This window comes from Syngnathus floridae, chromosome 19, assembly GCF_059516105.1.
Source record: "Syngnathus floridae isolate MCC-2025c chromosome 19, RoL_Sflo_1.0, whole genome shotgun sequence".
Taxonomy (NCBI): Eukaryota; Metazoa; Chordata; class Actinopteri; order Syngnathiformes; family Syngnathidae; genus Syngnathus; species Syngnathus floridae.
In genome coordinates, this window is record NC_142431.1 from 7,277,704 (window position 1) to 7,298,584 (window position 20,881).

Sequence of the window (20,881 nt, forward strand, 5' to 3'; positions counted from 1 at the left end):
ACAAATGTCATTACATAAACAACCTCTTCCAATGGGCTTGTTGAGTCACCAAAACTGTATTGCCGCAACTTTGGAAAATAAATATGCAGTATTACAAATCTATACATGCAGCAGCATCAGCACATTGTATTACATTTATTTGGTCTCTTCACTCTCACTCAAACGTTTGTGATGAGATCCCAAACACACACACACAAAAAAAAAACAAAGGAAAAAGCACACAAACTATTTTATTCTGAGGAAGTTTATTTTGGAAGAGTGTAAAATGTTGCCCTTTTTTTTTTTAAGACCAACTCATCCAAAGGCTTCCCGTGAAATGCTGGGATTTTTTTCATAGCCGCCATTTTGGAAATTATACAATTATTATTACAACAGTTTTGTCTTTCCTTCCTGAGAAATGGATGCGGAATGCATAGAAATGAATAGAAAATAAGAACAATAAATTAAAAGAAAGGTGAACACAAAGCAGGACAACTTTAAGATAGGACCGACCGACCGAGCGCAGTTATTATTCAAGGTTATTGTAAATGTGAAAGAATATTGTGAATTATGTTTAGCTGCTGGTGGAAGTCGCTATATATCCTGATGGTTTTAGAGCGATGTTTTTTTTTTTTTTTTTACAGTGTACAGGCACTGCCCTACTTAAGAACATTTCGGATATACAAACAATTCTGTGTTAGTTCAAACTTTTAGTCATTCCCACAGTGTATAGAGATTATAAGACTGTGGGTATTGTATTCACTGTCTGTGTATGTAACAGTTGTTTACATTTACCGTATCCTTGATGCTAATGTCTGTTAGCCTGTCTATAGCATTTTGCATTATATTGAGCTAACATACTGTAGTAAACTTCAACTTCTGGGAGTGACAAACAAAAAGCTTGAAGCAAGCAGGCTTGACCTCTTATTTAGAGCACTGTGAGCGAGTCTTGTCTTTGTTTCTTCAAAGTGATATTATACAATATAGTCTCTCATTTCTTGACAGCAAGAGAGGCGCTAAGGAATACTTTAAAAAGTGTGTTTTAATACTATAGGTTGAAGTGTGTTTTGACAAGTTTAAATGTGTTTAAAGTGTGGGAGGGGTAAAACTATTTAAAAATTTTACATCTTCTATAAGAGATTTTATTTTCGTAAAAAAATATAAATATCAGATTTTCCATTTGGAATTGCCTGTTATCTCATGACATCTTTTCTTGTACAATCACAGCTCCTCCCGTAACAAAATAAGGACTTCAAAGCAAAACGTATTTTGCAGCAGGTACCCTCAACTTCAAGGTTTTTAATTTTATTTTGCGCTGGAATTTCTTGTATCGATATTTTTCAATTTTGCACGGGAAAATCTAACAAATAACTCTGGCCAACTTCAAGTCCCAACAAAGTGAAAGCAAACTAAATCTCTGCTAAGCTACTTCAGTCAAACTCAGTCATACTTGCGCACTTTGCTGGAATTCTTTGAATTCATAATGGAGTGCATACGCTTTAACCCTCATTTATACCTTTCCTAACAAAGATAACATCTTTTAACAAAACGCACAAATCAATCATAGTTACGTTTCTACCAAGTGGTACAGTTTGATTTTAGCTGAATCTGCTTCAGGTTTTGTAGCACAACTGTTTGGATAAAAAAAACCGTACCGCACGGAACTGAATCAAACTGTGTCGCTCGGTGGAAGCGCACTTGGATACAGCTTCCTGTTTCGATATGTGAGTAGCGTAAAACAATTTTGGCACTCTTCATGTTTGGCTTCTCAGCTTTGTTTTTTTCCCCTAATACATAAACAGACATCAACTCTTACCATGATGTACCTTGTTATCTTTTACGGCTATTCTTGTGCAGCCTCAGTCTACGTCTCCACAGCCCGGTGCTTCATCTCTCCTGGAGAATGCAGCAATAACCGCTGAAGAATGACGTGGGAAAACAGGCACAAAGAAGGAAAGCCTTGCTTCATGTAGAACCGAGTTAAGCGTTAGTCCTCGTGATCTTCAGTCAACGTTTAAATAACCTCCATCCGAGTCGTCCCCAGCGCTGAGCCCGTCCGCAAGTCTGCACCTCACCTTCATAACTGTCATCGCCTTCAGGCCACCGTCTCCGTGGAGGGAGGGAGCGAGCGTGCAACTGCTGTCAAAAACAAATGTGTTTATTGATGGATGAGCCAGTTGTTTGCGTCCTCCATATCCGTGTCCAGCTGTTCGTCCTCGTCCAGGGGCTCGGGGGTCCGGAGGTCTAGCTCCCGGAGGAAGTCGGGCGAGTAGGCCGGCTGGTGGGCGTCCGTTTTGAGGCCGATTTTCTTCTTCGTCAGGTGGAACTGGTCCCGGATGAAGTTGTAGAATTCGTACTCGTAGCGCATGCGGTGGTAGAGCACCTGCAGCGCCTCCAGGGTGGGCGTGTGCTTACGTACCGTGCCCGTCATGTTGCCCATCCTCCTGTGATCTACATACAAACACACTTTTTGTTGTGACATATACTTGATACGTGAGGCTAGCACTGTACCGAGGAGGACCTACCAGGGCTTTTGTAGATGTTGATCACTCCGGTAAAATAGTGTGGCAGCAGCCTCTCCAACAGGAGCAGCACGTCTTCAAGCTCCTCCAAGATACCCACCAGCAGGTAATTCTCCAGTACATTTTGTTTGGCCCGCTCCAGAGCCCATGGGCCTGGCTCTCTGACAGACAAAAGAAACAAACATAATATGAGATAATAGATGTGCCTGACAAGATGACATTGAGGGGTCTGCAGATACCTGCATTTCGGGTGCTGCCCGCAAAAGTACGGGATGATGTAGAAGACTCGGGGATTGGAACACTCTGGGTAATTCTCCAGAATGCACACGTTTATGTCCTGAAAGAAAAAAAAAATCCTGTGTTCAAGTTTGTGTATTGTTGCTGTTAGATGTAGCGCTCTTTAGCAGAGCTGGACTGTATTGACTCCTTGTGCCCACTAGAGGAAGCCGTGCATCAATTCCTGCTATAAGAGCCATTCACACAATTTCACCCTAGCTGCACCCAGCAATGACTTAAGGAGCAATTTTACTATTCAATGACTTCAGTTGAGGGACGTTCTTAATCTCAGGGACCCAAAGCAACAGTTTTATGCAAGATTAAAAATATGACAATATAACGGAGGGAGGGGGGGGGGGTACTTTTACAAGCCTGTTGTACCGAAAAGCCGACGTGATCGGGAAAGTGAAAATAAATTGAAAGTATGATGAATAAAAAGATTTATGCCCGGATGAGCAGGCGGTGGTTGAATTAAATGGAGCCATTCGTCAATGCCAACGCCAATTCCGACATATTCCAGCCAGGCGGGCCTCAACCTTGGCGAGGGGAACCAACACGAGGCTAAATGTTCTCCATCATGATTTCTTTTTCTTTTTTTTTTTTTTTTTTTAAAAAGGACTGAAATCCCTTTCAGGTGTTTGGGGTCTCTACTGGGTTGAGGTAATTCCTGAGAAAGAGGAAGGATTGCTACTGTCAAATAGATGTGCCAGGTGGATTCTGCGAGGATTATCTATAACTCCCTCGAGCAAGGGGGGAAATATTTACCGTTATAATACTAGTCTGTCTTTTCTCTTTTAAAGAGGCTTCAGATTGGTATGATAACCATGGGGAAAAATATTTTTTTTTAAAAAAGATATTTGGGTGAATAAAGTCTTTTTTTAAGAGCAGTTATCCTTGGGGCTACTTAGTACCTACTGGCATTATATCCATCCATCCATCCATTTTCTGAACCGCTTAGTCCCCACGGGGGTCGTGGGCGTGCTGGAGCCTATCCCAGCCGTCATTGGGCAGTAGGCGGGGGACACCCTGAACTGGTTGCCAGCCAATCGCACTCACACTCACACCGAGGGACAATTTGGAGTCTTCAATCGGCCTACCAAGCATGTTTATGGAATGCCCGGAGAAAACCCACGCGGGCCCGGGGAGAACATGCAAACTCCACACAGGGAGGGCCGGAGGTGGAATCGAACCCGCACCCTCCTGACTGTGAGGCGGACGTGCTACCCAGTGCGCCACCGAGCCGCCCCTGGCAGTATATATTACAGAAAAAAAAAAACCCACATTAATCAACAAAAAAACATCTGTGTTTGTACAGTGGGTTTTTTTTGTTTTGCTCCCTCCCCTCTCTTCTCACAGGGAAGCAAGAAAATGTTAATAATAATCATAATTTTGTTGTTTTTTGTTTTATTGTTGTATTTCTCTTGTTTTTTTCAAGGCTTATTAATATATATCTGCGCACGTCCGTCGTACACGCACTCACGCACAACACAACACAACCCTCTTCAGACAAGTCATTAGTATTTAGGGGAGAGCGCCAGCGTGCACACTCGAGCTCATTGTCACCATTCTCTGTGTGGATTAGGCCTACTGAAAAGTCTTTCAAAATGGAGCAAAACAGGCGCTAATCTGTCAAACTAACTCTCAGTGCACTTCATGGAAAACAAGCAACGGTGTAAATATCTTTTCTTGGATTGGCTTATATGTGAGGATCATTTCTCTGTGTTTTATTATATTACGATTTTAATTGTACTTTGGATAGTTTCTTTATTTTAATCCAATACAATGCTTTGTAATAAATTTGGTGTGTTTTGATGAGGATTATTTTTATATAGCGGGTGGATCTGGAAGATATCCTGGCTTTAAACGAGCGTTCACTGTATACTATATGACATAAACACACAACACGAATGCCAGTAGAGTGCAGAGCTGGGCCAAAGTAAAACAAACCTAATTTGGATGACTACCAGACTCCCGGATTGGGATCATGAGCTAACGCTAATCAATTCACCTTCGGGTCTTACTGCACCCCGACGGCGACCGTCACCAAAATCCCCTTTTGGTTGGTAAGAAACAAACAAGCCGTTTTGTCTTGAGATGTTGTGTTTACATGCTTTTGTGGCAGGTCCAACAGGGGCGTGTGCACAATATGCATCCAAATGTTGTGCAGATGCCGGGAAAAATGCACAGTGACCGCAGGAATGTCTTGGGACCACGTGGGCTGGGTCAAGGCAGCTGACAGCCATTTACGCTAACACCTCTGGTGTGCTGCCTGTGGTGTGGATTCGACATTTCAAGGACACTTCATGTGCTGGGTTATTTGTAAGACGTGGAAGTTGAAAAATATAATTTGCGGACCATATAGCATTATAATCTATGTGACAAAATTGTTATGGGATGTTGTCTATGCTTTAATTTCATGCTACTGAACCCCCCCCCCCCCCCCCCCCCCCCCCCAAAAAAAACAGATCTGTGAGGCACATGTCGTCTGTAATGTGGTCAAACTGAAATCGGGTCTCTAATCGAAATCAAAGTGGATTTAATTATTGGGTTGACTGCTTCAAACTAAAACAGGTCCCACTTTGATTTGCATGCAGGAAGCGGCTGCTAACGTGACAATCGTCAGATGTACATGTCGGTTGTTACGTGACTAGAAGATCAAAAAAAAAATAAAAAAATAAAAACAGAATAGCAATATGTTGAATATTAGCAGGAACGTCAAAACATGCGCGATGCACAAATCTGCGGTCTTACCAGATATCTCTCGTCATCTGTCATCTGCGGAGTGCGGATGAGGTGATTCTGCTCGCCCCTCCAGTCGCCGAAGCGACGGAAGAAGTAGTTGGACAGGAAGCGGTTGATGGGGTCGCGGATGATGTTAATGTAGACGGGCTCCTCGATCTTGAACCTGACAAAGACCGAGTTCGAGTTGAGTAGCGCCGGTAAGAACAACAAGCCAACGCAACTGGGTTGATTCACCTGCTGAAGTTGAGGAAGTGAACATGACGTGTGTAGAGGAAGGGCTGAGGGATATTACTGATGTTCTTCATAAGATCCACCTGAAGATAAAAAGAAAACAATAGCTTTCTTCTTCTTCCCTCCGTTGTGAATGAAAGAGCCTCCTGAAGGCTTTCAAGGTCTGCACGGAGCACGCGCTGGCGGCAGCCAAAGCAAACGTGAAATATGACAGTGATGTCATAGGCTGCGCAAATGCCAACTGGAGGTTATGCAATCCGACACATTATTCACAAAAGACGTTTGCCGTACATTTTTCGGTTATCTCCTTCACACGTGTACGCCGAGAAAGAGTTGTTCCTCACCTAGCCCGCCGCGGTAGCTAGTCACTACTTTTAGCTACATACACAAGAATTATTGCTCATTAGTTTAAATGTCCTCGTTGCACCGCTCGCCGTTTTTTACCCCCAAATGCAGCCAATTCCGGCTTTTATGGCGGTAACATTGGCGCAAAAAGCTAATATTCCGTCTTTCCCACCTGAATGGGTCTTCTTACTGGGGAGCCTTTCAGTGAAGGGCGGCGTTTATCTGCCCCCGGTCGTTTGAATGCGTGGCTCTTATAAACCGGCAGTTATGTCATAGCGGCGGCAATATGTATATTTGTTTATGTACACAAGGCTCTTAATCTTGGGCCTCAGTCAGCTTTGGGCTTCGCATACTCCCGCTCAGTACATTTCCACTTGCTCGCATTTATTAAAAGCTCGAGCAAGTATAGAATCCTGAAATCTCGTCTGTATAGACTCCATAGTGAGTCCAGACCAATTAGCCCAATGTTAACCCCTGATGAATCCCCCCCCGTAAAGTGCTAAACTCCTTTCCCTGGTGTATGTGTAGACCCTAAGCACATTTGGCAGCGAGTGTGCGTGTTTGTGTGTTTTCTGACCTAACCCGAAAGGCTGTCTGGCCAGACTGCCTCTCATTCACAGAGCTGGGCCACTAGAGGGAAAATGCGGAGAGATTCCAAGCATACCTGCAACCCCCGCCCCTCCGTTCTTCCTGCGCCCCGTGGCGTCCTCGCAGGACTCAAGAAGGGGGGGGGGGGGGGGGGTGCTTTGCGGGGGTCTTCTGCTGCAGAAAGGTTGCATTTGGTTTTCATACAGCATGACTCAGGCGGTTTGATTTGTTTGGTAAATCAATTTAGTCGGACGGGGAATGCTAAGAAAAAAATCTGGGTTTGTAAAATGTAATTTTTGTGGAGCATTTTTTTTGTGGGGGTCCCTTTACATGTGTGTAAAACCCAGCAATAAATAGCCTGGAAAATTACCACGATGATTCACCTGCTCGTGTTTGGTGAGCCGCGTTTTATTGTGAATGTCGGACGAGATCAAGTTGAAGCGATGCTTCTCAGCCAGTAAACGCAGCAGGATGACGACAGTGCGGCTGCCGCATTTTCCCACGCGGTTGTACACCACCTGACTTGGGAACGGGAGCACCTAGGAACACAAATAAAATAAATTTGAAAATAAATATATAAATAAATAAATTAATTAATTAATAAATAATAAAAATTGAAGTTAGTGACGGCAATCATGACATGCCAGTGAAGCCGGCATGAGTCATTGAGTCAACAACATGACAACAAAATGAAAATAATTGAAGACAAGTGTCAGCCAAGCACAAAAATATTTGGAAAAACAATGCACATTTCGGTCAATGATCCTCCTCGTTGAAGCAAATGTAACAGTGAGAGTAACAAAGTTTGACAGGAAGTGAGTCAAGGATTAGGAAGAGATAAACAATTCCATTAAAGAAAAAGATGAGGAAATAACTTGATAAGTATCTACAAAAATGTTTTGGTGCAGCACTTAAAAGCATGTTCCCCTTTATCTCCTTTTCCTGATGGGAAGAAAATCTAGGGAGTGATGAATTTTTGTTAACATTCCCAGTCTGGAATTGTAATAATGTTATCCTAAGGGAGGGGTGGGGGAGGTGGGGCGGTGTCCATGTGTCAGCCCATTCAGAACCAATTCTGACTTTTTCCACCAATCACAGATAAAATGTTGGTCTCAGAACTGCGAACAAGTTCCGAACGGAAGGTGAGAAGCCCGCGAAAGCAACAGCGAGGCGAGCCACCCTTCTTGTTGGTCGTTTAGACTACCAAAGCAAAAAGGTCTCCATGTACCAACAAGGTGTGAATGTGCACATGCCAAAAAAAAAAAAAAGTGATTCGTAGGTTGTCGCGTCAGTCGGCACTTGGACTAGTTCAAGCATGTTTTGACAAGCGTGGCGCTTCGCTTACAACTTGTTGCGACAAAGTAAAGACATTCTTCTTCTTTCTATATTTATCATCATCAACTTCCAGACAGAGGCGAATGCTACATCCACCCCTCCAAGGTATTTTGTCAACGTCCAAATGACTGATTTTTTCTTTGCATTGCAATCTGTGCGTGACAATGCGTGCGCAAATGTGCAGGGGATTCGAGTAAATGTGGCCAAAGATTATAACTTTCATATGACAGTTAGGAGCTCCATGCAAAAATGAGAATGTTTGGAAAAACCACGCAAAGCTTGGAATAACATCTTTACACATAAACTGGCATGACAAGAATGCGCCCCACCTTTGGTTTGTACACGTGTTTGAAAATATGACTAAAGTAGATGCTACAGAAAAAAAGATAGTCTGGTTATTATCAAGTTTGGTCTTTTCTGACTTTGTCCGTTTGTCTGGAACAGGCAGTTCAAATTCGGTAGCAACAATTTCAAGAGGGTCATCACATGGCATCATTTAAAATAAACATCCAGTAATTTTTCGCGGTGACAAAGAGCAAAAAAAAAAGTAGTTATGACACACTTTAAGTTAATGCAGTAGTGTGTCAGATGTTGGATACGCTAATCACAGCTTGTCCAATGGAAATCCATTAAAGACACTTGAATGGACAGCGACCTGTCACAGCTGCTTAAACTAAATTTTCCACATACGGGAGATGAGCCAAGTTCATATCTGAAAGTGGGTCAAAATGTGTGCGGGTAAGCAAGGTGGTGAGAAGAGTTCAAGTTGAGGAAATGGCGAGCGTGTGTGTCAGAGCTCCAGGCAGGGTGGAAAACAGTCATGTTACGTAACACCTTGTTTTTTTTTGTTGTTTTTTTTTAGTTTCTTAATCAGCTTCCTGGAAGTGTGCGGCGGAATACTGACTTTCTCTTTCTTGGGTTGTGCAAAAACATTGCCGAACAATCACAGCATCAGAAATATTCAGTCGGGAAATTGGTCTTTTTCTTGGCTGTTGTTTTGAATTTGAAACTGTCTAACGAGACATGGTTTTGTTTCAATCAGCTCTAATCACTTGGAGGGAGGGGGGGTTAAGACTTACTCTTGGAGCAGGAGGTCCGTGGTCATCCTCGTACGTAGATGACCCTGCAAAAGAACAGAAGTGGACTCCATCAATCCTAGTTAGCAACAAGGCCCGTGGTAATGCTATTTTTTTTTTCACTGTCCAATGAAAACATGCATAGCAACATGTTTTTATGAATGTTATAAAAAGCTTTTTATTGGACAGCTACACTGCATTTCATTCTATCCTCCCAACAGGAGCGACATGTACAGTTAACCTGCACAAAGATGCTCAATGTGGGAACAATTGAGCTCATTCAAGGCTTTTTCATCGCCGCTTCTGAAAGGGGGCGCTGACTTTAGACAGCTGCCTTTTCTTGCGGCCACAAGCAACACATGCTTTTTTTTTTTTTCCTCTTTCCTGACATCCAGGTGGTGCGGCCCCGCAACGAGGGAGCCAAGTAGCGAGGGAGACAAACAGGCGAGCAAGCAAGAGAATAAAAGCTGCGAGGAGAGGAAATATTACATAAGAGAACAATATTGCGCTTCTGAAATGAGATACAAATAAATACGCACAGCCAAGGTTTCCCCATTCGGCTCTTAATACGAGTGACCTCTGGCATATGCTACAATTGAATAAATAAATAAATAAATAAATAAATAAATAAATAAATAAATAAATAAATAAATAAATAAATAAATAAGCACAAAAAAGAAATAAATAAAACATTTTGTTTCTCCATAAAGCGAGTCAATTTACATCAGATGCCCGATTAAAACAATTCAAACTTGGCCTCTTCTTAAATGAAATGAAGATGACTAGAGCACTCAGTCATCTGGTTCCACCTCGCTTTGACCCCGCAGGGGGAGGAATTAAAAAATCCAGAGTTCCCCAAAGGTCTCCGAACTTCCGAGTAATGGTGCGACAAGGCCTGATGGTGTTAACACGATTGATCCCCCCACTGGGTTATCATCCGTGATAATAACGCAGCCAGACGATTAAAATTCCTGCCCGCAACTAATGAAGACAGAGTCAGCCTCTTAGTATCTTTTTAACGAGGGGAAACAAGTCAAACATAAACGTGTTTTCGTGTGTGTGTGCGTGTGTGAGAGTCAGAAAGTGACTGATGGCCGAGCTAAGTGGAATGCGGCAGCGCTTCGGCATGTAGCTAAATGCCTAATTGGATTATTGGGTCACAAGATTTATGGCTTTGCTGCTGGCCTGCAGCTACGCGGCCCCAATTAGCATCTCTATCAATATGGCCGCAAAACCACTACAGCTCATCAAAAAAAGTCTCCACAGCCTCCAATAATTTTCCTTAAGAATGTTTAATTCCCAATTGTACTGCGGAAACAGCCAATCACGATCCAGAATGAGACGCTACGCTCGAGAACCATAAACGTCAATGAGAGTAGGCGAGGCCACTAAGGAAGGCGCAGTACCGCTTGATGATGAAGCCAAAGGGGACCCGGAAGGTCACCAGACTGCTGGCCTGGAATGTTCCGCTTATGTAAAAGCAGATTACAGGTTCTTCAGTGAGTGTCAAGACCAGACCTTCTCATCTTTCACCACACGCTGCTGTCTGGAGGGTGTGCGCACTCTCCGTTTAGACAGTTAGCAAGATCTTTTCCTGATTTTTGAGAACTATTTTTAGAAAGGAAATGATAGCTTCATGCTCCAATGATGTCCCGGAGTACAGTCACCAACCAGGAACCAACAATCATCAAAGTATAGTATTTAGTGAAAGCAAGTATTAAAGTATTAAAAGGGACAACTTAACCTAACTCAAAATAAACACACACTAGCACAGCATTTACACATTACTACGCCAATGACAGCAAAAAAAATACGTACTCATAACAATGGCAGCGGCTTTAAAAGTCAGCAAAATAATAATAAAATAGAAATCCATCAAATCGGGAGCCAAAAAGTCCAAGGCCAGCTGCAAGTGAGTCAAAATAAGCTGATATATTCAAACTGACCAGAGAGTCATAAAGCAAAAAGCTTGCTAACAATGAACTAATTTGTATGCTCATTTAAAAATAATTACCACAATAAGATGAGTACATTTATTTTCAATTAATTTTACTTGGAAAAAAAAAATCTTCAAACTACACTGTACTAAATTCATATGCACTGTCTAGCTTTGTGCACTTAGTGCTGATAAACTTAGAAACACGGACATGCTTTGACTAAACATTTGGGCCACAATTGACACCATGTACAAACACAGTATGTACTTATATACAGGCGCTTACATACGTATGTGTCATCACCCCGCCCTTTGACTAGGTGTGTTGGAGAAGCGGCCCCAAAGCTCCACCACCTCCCTAATTATAGAAGGGTCACGGTCTTGGCTAGTCATGTCAATGGAAATTAAAGTCCGATATAAATAAAACAAGCCGCGCCATCGCTTTGTTTTTGCAGGTGCTCCAGACCGTAATGCAGAAGTCGGACGACCAAAATTTAGGTTGGGGACATGGATGGAACCACCGAAACGGACTACCGAGCAGAGCTGGAAAATCAAATAGAAATTTATAAATACAATTTGTTTGTGGAATGAAGACCCTCAATGCCTGACTATCCTAATTTACTGTTCATCAACATCAAAATGATTTCTGGGTTGAGTCACAAGCAGACAACCATTCACGCCTACGGACGGCTAACAACCGACTCTCGTAAACGTTCCATTTGCGTTCGGACCAACGGTGGGGAAAAAATCGTTTTCGCTCAGACGATTTGATTCCTCCGAATTCAAACCGCTAGCCAAGTCATGCAGAGAGGATAAAAGCAAGTCAGGTGTGAGGGAAGCACACAATGATTGAGCCCAAAACTTGCTACTCACTGTGTTGTGCCATTACACCAAGATCTAACAAAAATGTAGTTTCGTCCCATTCCTAGTCAATTGAATCCCTTGGAAGAAGTTGTATACCAGGTGAAGCAGTTTTGCTGCTGAGTCACAAGCAACTCTAGATATGCAAAACAAAACAAAAGTTGAGGGCTATTTTTAGACTCTTGGCTCTGTTGGGGGGATCGAATCACCCCCTTGGTTGGTCATGTGACACAAGTCCGAGACCCACAAAAAAAAAAAAGAAGGAGGAAAAAATTATCAAAATGGATTTGGAAGCTGACGTCAGCGTAAGATTAATTGCTGGCAGCTTCCTCGGTGGCTTGACATTCCTCGCGGGGAAAAGAAACACTCAATGATTCCACTTGAACAAAGGAGACACATTCAGTTGGAGCACTAAATAAGACATCCTCTCTATTCATTTGCATTTGAAATGTCACTTGAAGTAGCAGTAAAAATTAGTAACGGTCTTAAATCACAGTAAGCAGTGGCTTCAATCCCTACTTGCATCTCAATTGGTAAGCATGTCGGCTACATTAGCAAACACAAAGGTGAATACAATAAAAAGCTTAAAATAAGACACCACTTCAAATTATATCATTGTCTCTCTGATTTTGTTATTATCAGTACACACTTGTGTAAAATTAACACTGACAAGCTGACATAACCTACGTTTGGTGCTGCTGTTTGGGTTAGCAAATGAGTTCTACTGATGTCTAAGCAAATCCTGTATTTTTGTGCCTGCAGCCACAACGATGGAAGACACAAAGGGGAAAAAAGGGTAAGACAAAAGGGGAAAAATATGCGCGGCCAGATGATGAAAATGGCAGAGGATAAAGGAGCAATGCGACACATTGCAATCATGGAATGCGATGACGGCATTCCAACTTGCAAGGGGGGGGGGGGGGGGGGGAGGGGAAGGTTGTAGTAGTGCAGCGGAATGGAGCATGCACACATGTGACTTCCTTTTTGATATCTAGTCTAATTTGTTGGCTTTTGCGAGGTAGGATTAATCAAAGTTACAGGAGAACAGCATAATAAAGTCACGTTGATCTCATGAGATGTCTGGGTGCTAAATAGACAGATGTACTGTATCATAAGATTAAAGAAAAAAAGAGACTCTGCATTCAGCTAGTGCGCAGTAGCCAACTCATCTGCATGCCTTTGCTATAAATTCACTACTTCAAGATTGTCTGTAATTTCTGGTAAAAAAAAAATTGGCATCACCAAACAAAACAAAAAAAACATGTCTTGGTGCACGTGTGTCAGCGCTCCACTAATTACATGGCGTGTGGTGGTGCAGGCCTGGCTTTATCCGCTGTAGAAATTCTCGTTTGATGGAAAGGTTCAACCAAAGCCACGCCCTCGTTTTGGCTTTGCTTCAGGACAAAAGATGACCGAGTGAATTTTGGACTGTCAGAACATATCAAGGACAGAAAACAGGAGCCCGCGGGATGTACCCGTGAACAAGTGTGTGCGTTTTGAGCAGAAGCACCTTGTAACCCCCATGACATCATCGGAAAGCCTCCCGAAAGAGGTCCACGTTCGCATTTTCCCGCCTCGCTATTTTCCTCATCAGGTGCCAAATAAAGTGCCTGTGCCATATGTGAAGCACATGTCAGCAAGGGGGGGGGGGCACTTTTTTTGGGTGGGGGCATCCGAGCGCTAACGTCAAGCCCGAAACGATCCCTATCGAAGATGGACGGCGAAAAGTACGGCCGATCATCCGAGAGCACAAAAAAGCAACATCCCCAAAACAAAACAACAGATGGCGGCTCTCACTTCCAAGAACCGCAAAGTCATATTTATAGACGAAGCCTTTAAAGGAGGTTTACGGATGGTCAAAGTGGACGTCATGGTTTCAAACATCCACCTGAAGAAAAGGCTCAGGTGGCTGTCGACAAACAAAGACGCAATCTTTGTTTTTGTAGCAACGCACTTACAATCAATGCACGTGACTGCGTCATATTATTCAAAAATGAAGCTCAGAAAGGACAAAAAAGGAATAAAAGAAGAAAACAACCAACCAACATCACGCTGAGCCAGACATCTGTGCCGCTTCACACAATGTACAGCACACTAATTACGGAGTGTGAAATGACAAAGTGGTCTTGAAAATAAATCCTTCTCACTTCGTTTTCCAGCCTAAAAAAAGAACAACGCTTCTTTTTTGGAGCCTACGTTTTCACATCAGCCACCAGTCTCACTCAGTCTTTCAGTAATTCAGACGTTTTGCTAATCCTAATTTGAGGACGCCATGCCAGACCGCATGTATGAGGCAAGAAATATGAGTCTGTGGAGGGTCATGAGGAAGCTACACTCAGTGACGCGTTAAAAGCGCTTGCAGAACTCAACTGGGCTCTGTTCGGGGTCACGGCCCAAGGTGCAAAGTGTTAGGGCAGGGTTGGATGGCGCGCGCCACGCATGGACACTGACACACTGTGCTGCAAGTCGACTCGTGTGCGAGCCGCGGTTGTGGATTCATGCTAATGTAGCGCTAACACAAACTAGCACATACTATCAAAACTATTTGACGCTGACCTTCTCTAAGTGAAAATTTGCGACTTAGTGAGTACCGTAATTTTCGGGCTATAAGTCGCGTTTTTTTCATAGATTGGGTGGGGGGCAACTTATAATAAGGAGCGACTTATGTGGGGGTTTTTCAAAAATAAAAAAATTTTAAAAAAGTAAAACCGCGATAAACGAACCGCGATAAACGAACCGCGATAAACGAACCGCGATGTAGCAAGGGATTGCTGGAATTTGAATTTCAAGTGACGTCAGCAGCGCGACGCGGCGTGGCGGTTGTTTACAAAAAGGACAAAGGTTGATCACGGGATGACGAAGATGACGAAGGACCCCACGTACTACCGGCATCATTAGAGGCTTTGTCTCTAAGTGACACGGAGGACGAAGAGTTTGAAGGATTTAAGGATTTGAAGTGACACAGAAAGTTTGAAAAACTATTATGGCTTTTACGCACGCCCAGTACTACTCTACAGAGCTCTCTTTCACCTCCGTGGATTGAAGTCGGGGCCGGCGCTCGGCCGGGTGGCTGTCCAGGGACGGTGGATGGGGCTCAGACATGGCTTTTGCGCACGCCCGGTCCTACTCTACGGCGCTCTCTTTCACCTCCGTGGGGTCCGGCGCACGACCGGGTGGCTGTCCGGGGATGTTGGATTTTGTCGAATAAATTTCCCCCCAAAATGCCACCTACGCTCCGGAGCGACTTATATATGTTTTTTTTTCACGTTATTGTGCATTTTATGGCTAATGGGACCTATATTCCGGAGCGACATTTAGTCGGAAAATTACGGTAACTATCTCTGATGGTGATGATCAAAAGCAACAATAACAATGGCGACCCGCCATGACACTCGACATGTCTTTTGCCTCCCACAACTTTTGATATAGCCTCGACGCTCGCGCGGCTTGCGGCTTTCCTGCACTTTTGGAAAAGTCAGGAAAGTCACGGAATATTTGCAGTGATAATAACCCACCGGGGCCCCGTTCAGAGTGATCCGACAAAGCCTTTATTTAACTGAGCCCACTGGGAGCACTTCGGCCAAAAAAGCAGCTCAGGGAGAAACTCAATGGAGGGTGATGACTACAAAGTACGACGACTTACTCAAAGGCATTCAAGCTAAGTGGACTTTTTTCCACGTGTAAAACCGAGATGGGCGTTCAATTACGTAGGCAACGACAGCCCGGTGGGCCGCGCTTCTGTTCGTTCCAGCTACTCAAAAGCTTGTAAAAGAAAAAAAGTATGTTGAAGACTTGCAGTGTTCGAGAGCAACTCGTGAGCTTTTCATCTAGGAAATGATTGACGTGATTATTCTGAGGATAGAGCGGATCAACGGTGGAAGCTGAGTGGAAGGACTGACAGATGGCTCTTCACCACACAGTCAACGTCCAAACGAGTGGAGCGAGGGACTGCCAGGTTGTTCTGGCCCAGACCGACGGAAACACTCCAGAACCATCAAGCCGAGCCAGAAAAATGGCGCAAGGCCTGACTTTAAAAAGCCAAACGTGTCCTAGGATGACCCTTGACTCCTTGTTTACAAAAAGGTTGCTCCTGGAAGCCACCGGGTTTGTTAACTTTGGAATGGCCTTCAAAACGTCTCTTCTGAACATCTGGAAAATGTAGTTTTCTCCAAGCAAAGGAGAAAAACAAGAAAGTCCAGCACGTTTGTGAGCGTCAAACAGAAGGACGGCGAGGGAAGGGAAAACCCATCACCGTCCCGAAGAGTCCCGAAGTGTGACAAGTGATGGGCGGATGAGGATTTTAGCACTCGCCCTTACATGAAAGAGGTAATGACGTGTCAGGGAAATATTTTGCGCTGAACACAAAGCTTGGTTTGAGAAGAAGAGAGAGGAAGCATTTTGAGACGGAGGTGCGAGCTTTGCTTTCCACGGGGGACGTCCACATTCCTTCTGAGGAGTTCAAAAATGCTCCTCGCTGCCTTCTCTCATAACAATCTGTCCACTGCACTTTCACACCAATGACTGTACGCCGGCAGAATGCTACAGCGATGGACAATATGAGTCACGATTGCCTCGTTATTGTCATGAACAAGGTGGCGAGCATTCGCTTGGCCTACTATCAATCTAAGATGTGCCTTTATTTCCGTAGTCTACTTAAAAAATACATTTGAAATAGATGACTTTAGGATGCTAGCTTATAATGCTAGCTGCCAGTCTGACTTTCAGCCTGTCTGGAGCTGCTTTTGGTCAACAAATAAACGTAATGATTTGGATCCTCTGCCACTGGCGTCAGGACATACTATATGTATGTAAATCAATTTAAAGTAATGCTGGGAGAAAATGTTGTCTCACACGTTAGCTTATTATGCTAGCCACCCAAGTTTGTAAGCAAAGGATTGATGCTTGAGGCAACATTCCAATGATTTGATTGACATCTTTTGCATTTTAAATTCTCTGTGCTAAGATACGTTTCGCCAGTTCAACTCATCTGAACTCACAGTGCATGTATGCTATATAAAAACTTAAAAGCTAGCGCCTTGCGGTTTTACCAACACGGGCGGGGCACAGCGGTTCCATCTGTATATTTAAGGCCGCTATTTTCAAAACCACTACTTATTTCTTTGCGGCAAACTCGGCCAAAATAGAGACGGAACAACAACAAGGTATGCACGCTGTGAGTGACCACCGTGTAACACGCTTTGAGCGTCCGCCACCCTGCACTGTGAGAACACAATTAAGCCAGTAATGAATGCCTTCAGATGTTTGATCCACAAAAAACAAACGGAAAGAACAGAAACGGCAACATGTCGCTCCTGTGCGGCGATAAATGGGAAGAATGTTGAAAAGGCAAGCACAGAAAAGTGGCGCTAACATGCGAGAAGGAGCAGCAATTATCGTGTTTCTAATTGTAAGCGAGCTGGATGCACATGAAAGGCCAGAGGAGGCCGTGGAGGCGTACACTCAATTTACATGTAAGCAAACGCGCAATTTTCTCACAAGAAAACGAGTTATCCATGGCTCTGATCTTCTAAATTATGGGCTATCGTTTCATGCAGACATCCAGTCATGGTACCACCCCGTGGTGGGCTGACCAGCCACCCACCACTTTCACATCTCAGCCAACTATGATCGGAAACCCTTGAATGCAACACTGCTTTTTAAAAAAATGTTTGGACATATGTAGGCCAAGCGACAGGACCAGACTATTATTTTATTTCAGGGTGAGGTGAATGTTTGTTGGGTAGTCTGTTCATTAGCTAGCGCTCATTCACAAATGTGGGAAACAGTGAAGTGGAGCTAATTGTCCTTGGTTTTGCATTTCAACTTTTAAGCATTCAATCAATCAAATAATTATGAAAAAGCATTTTCCATCAAGGCCCATCAATCCTTCCCGTCTTCAACTAGTGCGCAATTTCCAGTCACAGTCCATTAAGCGCTAATGAATGCATCTGGGCTTAACTCGAACCATCAATATGCATTCACTCTCTTTTGCCGTGAGGGGAAAGCAAACAGAATGGAGATCTGATTGCATCATTGTTGCTTCTGGAAGATAGCTAGCCGCTTCTCCAGAATGTTGATGCTGAATGCTAGCGCTAATCATAAGATTAGAAATGTTTGTCTACTCAACTGGGGAAAGGCAGGAAGCAGCCCAAATGTCGTTTTTGAATTGCTTGCTAAAAATGCTAAATCGCTCATTTATTGACCATTAAAAGCCATAAACGAGCCAACTGGAGGTGTGGAGGAGACTAGAAGGGAGGGGACACTTGTTTTACCCAGTCCGACCGCTGAAAGGTTTTTACGAGGCGTCTGATTGTTTTGGCATTTGGACCGGATGTGACGCCAACTGGGAACCTGTCGCCTCCATGTGGGGAAAATAGAGTCTGGAGTATGACCGTGCCGTGGCAGCCTTCTATCCTTTATGACACCTTTGCTAAAGTCTGCTAAACTAAAAGTGTCACTTACTTGGACTAATTCAGTTAGACCGCTTGTTTTTTATTATTATTCTGTTTTAATATCCTTTAGCAGGAAGTGGGTGTATGTAGGGTTGTATGGGAAAAAAGCCACAAGATGCACATTATGTGTTAGCATTTAGCTAACGGCAGTTTTATTCCAATGAGTAACATACCCATTGGTTGTGCTGCATGTTGTTTGGGATGTCTGTTGTTGAGCCAGTTGTTGTGTATGTGTGTGTGTGTGTGTGTGTGTGTGTGTGTGTGTGTGTGTGTGTGTGTGTGTGTGCGTGTACGTGTGTGTGTGTGTGTGTGCGTGTGTGTGTGTCCACTGTCTGTGCCCATGTGGCCACAAAGTTCTTGGTGCTGTATCCGTGTTCTGATTTAGCAGTTATGTTTATATAAAATAATAATAAGATTTGCCCACATATGAACATGAAAAAGTTTGTCTTACTTAACAAAATATGTACACGTTGCTGTTTCACCTACTTCAGTTGCTTTATAGTCATTGTAAGTGACTGAAATCTTAAAAGAGTACCAGCCTGCTCAAGACGGCACAAGCATGGGCCCGTCTGAATGTTACCAGTGAACATTCAAATGACTCAGACAAGGCTTGGGAGAAAGTGCTGTGGTCAGATTAAACCGAATTTGAGCTATTTGGCATTCATTCCATTCATGTTTGGAGGCTTAACAACAACAACAACAACAACAACAACATAAAAAAACAGTCATGAGTATGGGGTTCAAATGTTCAGGTAACAAGGATTTCTTACAAAAGACACCACCAACAGCCAAGAGGTCAACAGTCAAACCCTCCATCCGCCTTCACCCTGAAGTCTGCTACCTTTCTCCCACTGCACGTTGAGTGACATCCTCAAACCGTGGCCTCCCCTCGTTGGACGGAACAAAAAATCCTCTGTTGGGCCTTCCTTGCCCTCCCTGGTGAAAGCAAGCTGCTATTCTCTGATGCTTACACACACGCACATTCACATTCGCCGACCCCTTCATCTTGGCACGCTGCGGCCAAAAGAAACACGAGCCGGCGCAAGGTCAATAAATCATCTAATCACTAATTAAAACTGCTGAGGCTTGTCCGTCAGACGTGATATATGTTTAGCACTCATTAAATCATATTTTCATTTACTGGATACTGATAACACGCTGCAGTCATGTCAGTGGAAAAGTGACACTTGGCTTCTTGTAAATTATTTTGACACACTAAGGGAAAAAAATAGTGAAAAAGTGGGCTTGTACACCGCACTTATAGTTGACGGTGTAAAACTGACAGCTGCAGATATAAAAGTGATGGATGTGCATGCACCCACACTAGTGCAAAAGTCTGTGTTACACAGTAAGTAAAAGTTGTAGACACAAATTGTGTAAAAGTGAATGTTTTAGACAGAAATGTAAAATGTGGTTGTGACGAAACATCAAGTAAAATTGTGTAAATGAGATATATGCACGTGCACTAGATTATTATTTATTATTATTATTATTATTATCATCGTTATTATTATATATTTATTTTTATTTATTTTCTCGTTTTAGTTTACGCTGGAGACGGAACAGCTTCTAAGTGTAAATTGTGCCAAAGTCAAACTTGTGCACGCGTGACAGTGCAAAAGCGAAAGTTACCTAAAGTGCATAAGTGAGCACACGACTGTCAAATTTAAAGTGCAACCACAGAAAAGCGTGATCTCAAAACTTGTTGACGTGAAAAAGTAAAAGCGAGAGTTTTACGCACACATTTTGACTGATCAGCCTTTGCGCGCGCAAGCCAAGCGGCGGAGACCCCTAAAGGGGGCTTACCGAGGTATTGTCGAATGTCCAGCAGGACTCGGGGGGGTCCTCCGTTGAGCTGGTAGAAGAGGGACGACAGGCAGAAGACGAAGAGCGCCGCCATGCAGAATCCATACGCTCGGAGGGGCAAGCGCCAAGGAATGGAGGCGAGCGAGCACAACTTGTGGTGGTTACGGTGGTCCCTGAAGTGGGCTAACTGGGGGCTCTGGCTGTTGCTGTGAGGCGGACTGCTGCTGTAATTCTTCATCATCTGCTCCTCACGAGGCACCGTGCAAAGTTACCCATTGGAGAAGCATCGGAAAGTCGTACTTTGAGGAAGGAGAGGGGGGAAAAAAAATTAAAAAGAAAAAAACAAAATCCCCCCCACCCGTCACCGGTTCCTCTCTTGCGCTCCAGTCCGCTCGAAGTGGCTTCTCGTTCGGCTTGCCTCACTGTGCACGCTCCGGCTCGCTCTGTGCAGGCTGCTTCAAGGGTCCATCCTTCTTCCCACTCTTCTCTTCGCCCGGCTCCCCCTCTTTTTTCCCACTTTTTTGAAGGGTGTCAGATTACTGGACGTGGAGAGAGAGGAGGGAGTACCGAACAGTCAAAAAGTTCTAATTTCTATCATTCACACTATAAAAAGGAAACAGCGCCCTCAGGTGGCTCATCACAACAACAACTAGAGTTCTACATATTCCGCAGTTTTCTCAACAATTTACTCAATTTTTTAGCATTTTTTAAAATTACTTTTATCTATTTTAC

General features: G+C 43.6%; 1 protein-coding gene across 1 annotated transcript; it reads right to left on the bottom strand.

The window, feature by feature from the left end:
- Nucleotides 1–228: 228 nt before the first annotated feature.
- On the bottom strand, nucleotides 229–20,686 carry usta (uronyl 2-sulfotransferase a). The gene is made up of 8 exons (XM_088361071.1): nucleotides 20,150–20,686; nucleotides 9,098–9,141; nucleotides 7,067–7,222; nucleotides 5,754–5,833; nucleotides 5,529–5,682; nucleotides 2,741–2,838; nucleotides 2,505–2,662; nucleotides 229–2,430 (listed from the first exon to the last, which is right to left on the bottom strand). Exons 1-8 carry the CDS (start codon nucleotides 20,388–20,390, stop codon nucleotides 2,138–2,140), a joined length of 1,224 nt encoding a protein of 407 aa, XP_088217197.1. The 5' UTR covers nucleotides 20,391–20,686; the 3' UTR covers nucleotides 229–2,137.
- Between the last annotated feature and the right edge of the window lie 195 nt (nucleotides 20,687–20,881).

Excerpts from the sequence above, each read along its gene's own strand:
- usta (XM_088361071.1), bottom strand. The coding sequence starts at position 20,390 with ATGATGAAGAATTACAGCAGCAGTCCGCCTCACAGCAACAGCCAGAGC. Across the intron at positions 5,834-7,066 it reads GGCTCACCAAACACGAGCAG|GTGGATCTTATGAAGAACAT; the intron begins GTGAATCATCGT and ends TTTTATCTTCAG. Across the intron at positions 2,663-2,740 it reads GGGCAGCACCCGAAATGCAG|AGAGCCAGGCCCATGGGCTC; the intron begins GTATCTGCAGAC and ends TTTGTCTGTCAG.